Source organism: Microtus ochrogaster, chromosome 2, assembly GCF_000317375.1.
Source record: "Microtus ochrogaster isolate Prairie Vole_2 chromosome 2, MicOch1.0, whole genome shotgun sequence".
Taxonomy (NCBI): Eukaryota; Metazoa; Chordata; class Mammalia; order Rodentia; family Cricetidae; genus Microtus; species Microtus ochrogaster.
The window spans coordinates 62,669,307-62,676,933 of NC_022010.1; the positions used below are offsets into that span (position 1 = coordinate 62,669,307).

At 36.7% G+C, this 7,627-nt stretch overlaps 1 protein-coding gene across 2 annotated transcripts in view; it reads right to left on the minus strand.

The window, feature by feature from the left end:
* Positions 1–267: 267 nt before the first annotated feature.
* Positions 268–7,627, minus strand: part of Alcam (activated leukocyte cell adhesion molecule) — a 178,867-nt gene continuing 171,507 nt past the window's right edge. For both annotated transcript variants that reach the window (XM_013352357.2, XM_013352360.2), the window contains 2 exons: positions 4,584–4,696; positions 268–2,758 (listed from right to left, as the gene is read on the minus strand). In XM_013352357.2, coding sequence (XP_013207811.1) covers positions 4,609–4,696 — 88 coding nt within the window. In that variant the 3' untranslated portion in view covers positions 268–2,758; positions 4,584–4,608. The remainder of the gene's footprint in view (positions 2,759–4,583; positions 4,697–7,627) is intronic.

Genomic DNA, 7,627 nt, shown 5'->3' on the forward strand with positions numbered 1-7,627 from the left:
AGGGTCCTCTGAATTAAAAACTAAGGATAGCAAAATGGGTTAGCCTTGGGCATTGTGGCCCTATCAGTCAAGAAAGACATCTTGAGAAACTGCCACTGGTGAGAACTCAAGGTATCCTCCTGACTGGAAGAAGTACAGGTACATTTATTCCTTCATAATCCAATCCAGAAGGATGGACAATCATATCAACTTTTGCACTTTTTATTAAATAAAATCACATTTTGTACATGAACATCCCATTGCAGACAAGAGGCAGACAGCTGTGAGAGATATGTGAAGACATATTTCATTTTTATTTTCTTTTAGGCATAGAGGGATATGTTAATCCATTTCCACATACAATTCCTATAATTACATATAGGGAGTGAACCTTGAACTGGTTAAAAATCTGTGGCCAACTGTACAACTGGAGAAAAGAAACCCCAGAAGTAGAACTGCAAATTAGCTTCTTTCCTGCGGGAGAGCACGCGGAGTTGCTCAAGAGCACCCGAGCTTCCTCCTTATGCAGACACTGATGCAGAAGTGGCCATCTTGTCCGTCCTCTCTTGTAAACATCGGCTCCTGGGCGAGAGCTCTGAGTCTCTCCTGCTGCTGTCTAGGCTATAACAGCTGTTCCTGGACTCAGTTACAATTACAAGTGTACACCGCGCCAGACTAGAGTAAACACTCTCTTTTTGTTGCCCTGTTACTTTTCTGCAAACACATCTTAGGAGTAAGACTTTAAACCTTTGATCTTCCAAACCAAAGGAAAAAAAAAGCAAACAAAACAAGCAAAAAAAAAATAATACAGAACTAATCTCACTGTAGTGTTCATGGCTTATTGTGGAAAGCAGGTGTTTAAAACTTTTAGAATTTCTTTAACAAAATTCTAAAGAGAAAAAGAAAAGAAAACAAAAAGAAATCATATTATTTACAGAGATAAACAAAATGGCTTAGCCATGCAAAACAAAGAACTTTGGTTTTGTTTTGTTTTTCCCCTTTCCCTTTGGTTTAAATATTGATTAAGATTAAATTTTTTTCTTGCCAAATAAAACTTGAATAAATCAAAGTTTAGAGGCAAAATAACATGTTTTCTTTTCCCCCACATTTAATAGAGCATTAAGTCTAATAGAATATTTTGTGTATTTAGTCCATACCAATGTACTATAGGAAGCTTTTATTAAGCTGAGACACTATTGCTCAGATATCAAGTGGTTACAAATGTACAAAGACACATCTCTCCATACACAGAAGTGGCAAAAGATTATTCCCAACCTCCTTCAGAGATGAATCTTTATTAGTTTCTCATTGCCTTCAAAACAGCTTAATCTTTGAGTCTAAAGGCAAACCCCACATTTCCTTTTCCTCTCAAAGAACATAGTGCTATACCTGGAAATAGTCATTTTTATTTTCTCAGATAAAGTTATACACGTAAATCCCAGACAAAATGGCTGTGCAGTGTAATCCCAGAAACCAAGCGTCTACCTGAAAGAGCAAAGATTAAAGTCTAGTCACAAATTGCTACGGGCCTCATTCAGTCTACTTCAAAAAGTTCCCATGTACACTACCTCCTTAAAAAGTTCCTCAGGCAGAAAACATGTTTATAAAGTTACAAATCTGATGTAACTAAAGATACATAGACGTTTTATTATTACACTTTCATGTACTGCTTGATAAATTATGTACCAGTTAAAAACACTAAATTATCTCAAGGTGCATTCAATATCTGTAGCGTAGTTAACAAAAACACACACGAAAAAAATATATATATTCTATATTCTGTGGAAAATAACACAGCTTTAATAATGACCACTGTTATAAATCTGCAATTCTGACTGATATCTCTTATTTTATTTATTTTAAAGGAAATAAGTGTCATTTTAAGGCAGTGGATAACCCAAAGGATTTAACACCAATTGTAATTACAGTGATTTACAATGTAATCTGTGAAAACGGGAACGCTAGTTGTCATTTTTTCCAAACTTCCCAAAAAAAATAAGTTTTGGTTTCCTAATTTTTTTTCTAACTTTTCTTTTGACTGAGTGTAATCTCCTAGAAGGTGTTGTTAAGTAAATGTGACCCAAGTTCTGTGCATGTCTTCTTCAGAGAAGACAGAATTGTCAGTTGGGGAGTATCATTCACGTGGTGTTGCTGTTTGTATCTGGGACTTGCTTCTGAGAGCATGCTGGCAGCACACAGGTCATCACACCCTGTAGTGCTCCTGACTCTCGCTTGGGCTGGCCTCCTATTCTCAGAATTAAGAAGCCAGCTTCTGATTGGGCGAGGTATATGTCCCCAACCTTGCAAACGGCAACCTTTGGGTTTCAGGTCCTTGTAAGAAAATTTGGGGCATTATTGATAGCAATCAGAATCAGAACCGTACCTGCTCAGACTATCCATATAAACAATTGAAATAAAACATTACATTATACATCCAATTAACAGCCACTCCCAGAACAAAGCTTACAGTGTATAAAAATAGCTACGTAAAAAATTTACATAAAAGGCAAACTGAAAGGAAATCCTTAGTGCAGACATTTACAGAAAAAAAAACAAACAAAATACAACATATGACCTATTATCATGGCTGCCAAATCTTGCTGTTATTTGATTTTATAACTTTGTTTCATTGTTTCACTTGAGATAATTCTCTAAGATCCTGTGACAGCTTGGGAGGATGAACTGCTTAATACTTGAACCATGAATTGCTGTCATTGTCTTTGTATGTGTCTTAAATACAATCCATGTCCATGCTTCAATTTGTCTATATGGGTTTTCTCTGAAATGAGAAAACATATCAGTTACCATAACAGTCATTTTTCACCATCAACAGATCCTTTGGTCTAAAAGTGGCAATAATTACATCATAGAAGGGATTATTTGTAGAACCCTGATATCCTGAGTCAACTGTCAACCCAGCCCTAGTCATTCTACTACACGGTTTTGGAATTGATGACGTCTTGTTCCTTCCTTCCTTCCTTCCTTCCTTCCTTCCTTCCTTCCTTCCTTCCTTCCTTCCTTCCTTCCTTCCCTCCCTCCCTCTCTCTTCCCTCCTTCACTCCCTTTCCTCTTTCCCTTTCTCCTGTCCTCCTTTTGCAAGACATGATTAATTTGTATAAAGATAAGAAGGGAATCATGATTTCCCTCTTAATAATGTCATTAATAACGAGAATATCTCATTACATTTCAGATTTAAAATGCATCCATCCCTATATCGCAGTCTAATTTGTGGGGCGTGTCTTCAGTTCTACAGTGAGATGGAACTCAGCCCATTTTTGAGGCCAACAAAGAGTGCATTTACATGGAATTGAGAAAAAGAGAGTAGTGATAGAAAAGAAGTTGTGACGTGCCAGGGACGTATTTGGGTCCCAGCGAGCTGAGTAGGAACATGAGCCTAGTGCTCACTCCTCAATCTCTTTGAGAGTCCAGCTAATAGACTTTGTAAACTGATCTCATTTCAGTTCTGTCACATTTCTCTCCTGGGGACAGCCTTCCAGTTGTAATTCTTTGCCATGTCCTCTGTCTTTGCTGTGAAATCAGCTCAAATGACCCGTTCAGACTGTGACTTGCCGTTAATTTATACTATACCCAAAGTTCACAGCATTGGGCTTTTGTTTGTTTGTTAGTTTTTTTTCTTTTGTTTTGTTTCATTTTGTTTTGTGACAGAGTTTCCCTGTCTGTATTCACGGCTGCACTGGAATTCGCTCTGTAGCTCAGGCTGGTCTCAAACCCATCTCTCCCTCCTGAGTGCTGGAATTAAAGGTGTATGCTACCATCTCCTGGTGCAGTTGGGCTTTTTACACCTTGCTAGTGGTAGCAATTATCATTATGACACACAGACTAATTAATTCAAATGATGCCTTTGTTGGTCTCAAGGGGGCACAAAAAGAAAATGATCAAGTTGTGTGTGGTAATATCACTGAGACATATACCTTTTCAAGACCACCTTAAAAAATCGTACAGATGCAGTTAATATAGATGAATATATGCAATATATGTAGCACTAATACATACGTTATGCTTATGTATTTGTACATGTAGGTACCTGTGTGCATATGCACTCATACAAACATAGTATACATGTACTACCGAGAAGAAAGCCTTTGTATGTGTGCATGTGCGTGTGTACTAGCTTGTCAGCCTTTTCATTAAAATGAGTGAAGAGATGCCTATGTAAATACACTCACAATTATGCCATATCCTTGGATTAAAGTATTTATATATTAAAATTTATTCTAATGGGTTTTAAAAATAAATTTAGAGTTTGTGCTTACTGAACCCAAACACCAACTCATAAAATAAAGCTTCTTTGTGTGCGGCAAAATTTTTTGGCATTAAAAAACAAAATGCAAATGAGATGTCAAAAGAATCCCCAAAATGGATTTTATTATTCAGGGATAATAATTATGTTGAGGAGGTTGAGGGGACTGGAAAGAGCCTTTCTTCTAAAAGCAACGAGTCAATGATGGTCCCTTTTGAAGCCATCTTTCTGTTTGGGGAGCTATAATTAAGAAGCATTAGCAAGTGAAGTTTGGGTTTCATTCCCACAGGGCATCCCCACCTCCCAGGAGTCGCCTCTAGGACACCCCCCAAGTCCCACTTACCTGGAGACTTGGAACCACTCCTCTCTTAGGCTTCTGTTTTGTGGTTGTTTTCCTCTAGCTTTTTATTCTCCTCCATATTGCCAAGGTCCTTGTTGACATGTTTTGATGCAGTTCTAGAGCAGAATGAAATAAATATCACAGTCACTCAATTTTTTTTTTAAAAAAAATTGCTCTAGTTTAAAAATATTTCTGAAAAGTAAGGTTATTGTACATCTGTGAGGACTGACTGAACACAACACACTGCAAAGAAAAAAATATAAATGACTCTTTAAGTAGAATTGAAAAATAATTGATGATACAAAAGTAATTTTGAAACCAGATTATACAAGTTTGTTGGACTCTGATGTAAGTTGGGTTAATTTTCACCAAGTTACTAGAGAAACAATTGTTATCATTTTATTCTTGGTAGTTAAAAAATATTTTGAGGGAGCTTTATATCTCAATAGGCATACATTAACATGAGTCTCATCAGGCCCAAATCAGTAGGCCCAGCCAATGTGGAATGGAAGCCACAGAAATTCTTGAGCCAAAATAAAGTTTTCCTTCTTTTGTTGTTTATCTGAGATTTTTCCATCCCTCCCCAAAATCTAATTAATACAGATTACAAATATAAAGATGGGAAAACTGGTTTTGATGTCAGTAAATCTGTGAATCTGTGGAAAAATGCTATATTGAAAAGTAATACCTGCCCAAGTTAAATATACCTGTCATGAGGAAAATTCGGTGAATTTTGAAAAATTGCCTATTGTAAATAGAATTGAATTCAGAATAGTAAGCAGTGGTAGACCATTACATTCACTCACAGGTACTGCTGCCCCCACAAATTAACACAAACTCAATTTTCACAGGACAGTTTTAGCTGTTCATGTAATTTATAGATTAGCAGAATCATAATGTACATATTCATTGGTATTTCCTTTTAGTGAAACTCAGCTATAAGTCTGTAATGTTCATAGTGGTAGGCACTGTTTGTTCTTTAGTTTTTTGGGACTTGAGACACATAATTTAGGTTGTTTTGGTGAGTCTGTCCTATTTCTTATTGCCTTACTTGCCTGTCCTTTTGATTTCTGGGTATTTAATGCAGTATTTACGGGTACTTTAGCCTTCTTGATGATTGACTGTGGCATTCTCATTAGGTAGTTATTTGTTTTTTTTTCTCTAATTTTCTCTTGATTATTTATTGTATATGTTTACTCTGTGCTTGCTCAATTCTTTTTTTTATTGTTGACACTGTCTAGGAAAATTGTTTGGGCATCATATAATCCAGTTTGTAGCGTGTAAGATCCTGCCTTTCTGTTGTTAAATGGGGATGATGAGGGGAAATTGCCATGTTTCTACCAAGTTCTTTGCTAATGTGAGGCTCAGGTGCAGTTTGGATGAGGCTTCTCAAACCTGTGTTTGTCCCCTACCTAAATGATAGCAGGTCTCTCAGTTAGTATGTATGAGAATGTGGAAATAATATGTACTATCCTAACTCTCTGGTCATAAATATATTAAAGTATTAAAACATAAAAAAATGAATACTTCAAATTTTTAAGGAGGTAGTTACAGAAATAAAGTTCTGTGATTTCAAAGGGAAGAAAAGAAAATGACTTGTACTCTCAGATCACGTAGACTTTGTGCCATTACACAGTTACTGGATTGTGCTTCAAAAATGAGAGGCCAAGCAGCGTATGCATCTCAGTGATTTAAAGAGGAAAAGACCAGTTTTTGGCCAGAGTGAGGTAAAGGGAATTACGGGAGACAGGTGAAACTGCAGAGAGGATCATGTGACATCCTAGGAGGATTCCTTGATTCTTTGTCTGTCTCCTAAATTGGATATGCTATTCTAATAAAATTTAAAATGAAGCTTCAAAGGGATCAAGCTGATTTGCAAGCAGTTTGAGTACCACTTCATATAGAACTCAGAATGTAACAATGTAATATCAAAATACCTAGAAACAAATGAAAATTTACTAAAATGATGTAGAACAATGTTGGTTTAGGACGTCCTTCTTTCTATGTGTTGCTTGTATTGGTTAATGAATAAAGAAACTGCCTTGGCCTGATAGGGCAGAACTTAGGTAGGCAGGGAAGATGGAACTGAATTCTGGGAGAAAGAAAGTAGAGTGAGAGAAATGCCATGGATCCACAGCCTGAGATGGACACTAGTTAGAGCTTTACCCAGTAAGCCACAGCCTCATGGAAATACACAAATTAATAGAAATTAATTAAGTTAAATTAAGCTGTAAAAAATAGCCAATAAGAAACTAGAGCTAATGGGCCAAACAGTGATTTAATTAATACAGTTTCTATGTGGTTATTTTGGGACTAAGCTAGCTGGGTAGCTGGGACAAACAAGCAGGTTGCTCTCTGCAACACAATGTCACTGTAATAACATGAAAACTGGGTGAATAAAAACCTGAGGAATTAAATAGGGAACCAAGGCTCATAAAACAGGCATTATATATGTTTGCAAAATTGAAAAGAAAAAAAAATATACATGGGAAACAGGAAATTTTGAAGGCAGATCAAACACTTTGAACCAATTAATAAAAAATAGAAATTACAAAATCATTGTAATTCATCAGATGAGCTTATTGACACCTCAAACTTTAAATTAGAAAGAACACTAAAAATAAAAATTTAACTATAAAATAGTTCAATGTAAGTTCTAAAATTAAAAAAGCAAAGTTTATGTGAATGTGCACCCACGTATGTATGTGTGTGCATGTGGGCACATGTGTTTGTGTGCGTGCGCATGTATGTGGAAGCTAAAGGATAGCCTTGGGTGTCCTACAGAAGTACCCTCCACCTATATTTATCTTTCTCTCTTCCTCTGGATAAACCTCTCATTGTCCTGGAACCTGTCAATTGTGTTGGACCGGTTGGCCAGAGAGTACCAAGGATCCACTTGTTTCTGCCTCTCCAGTGCTGGGATCACAAGTGTAAGACACCTACCCTGGATTTTGAATGTGGTTTCTGGGGACACAACTTCGGTCACTGTGCCTGTAAAGCAAGAACTTTGCTCACTGAGCTCCCTTCCCAGCACAGACCAAGGTTTG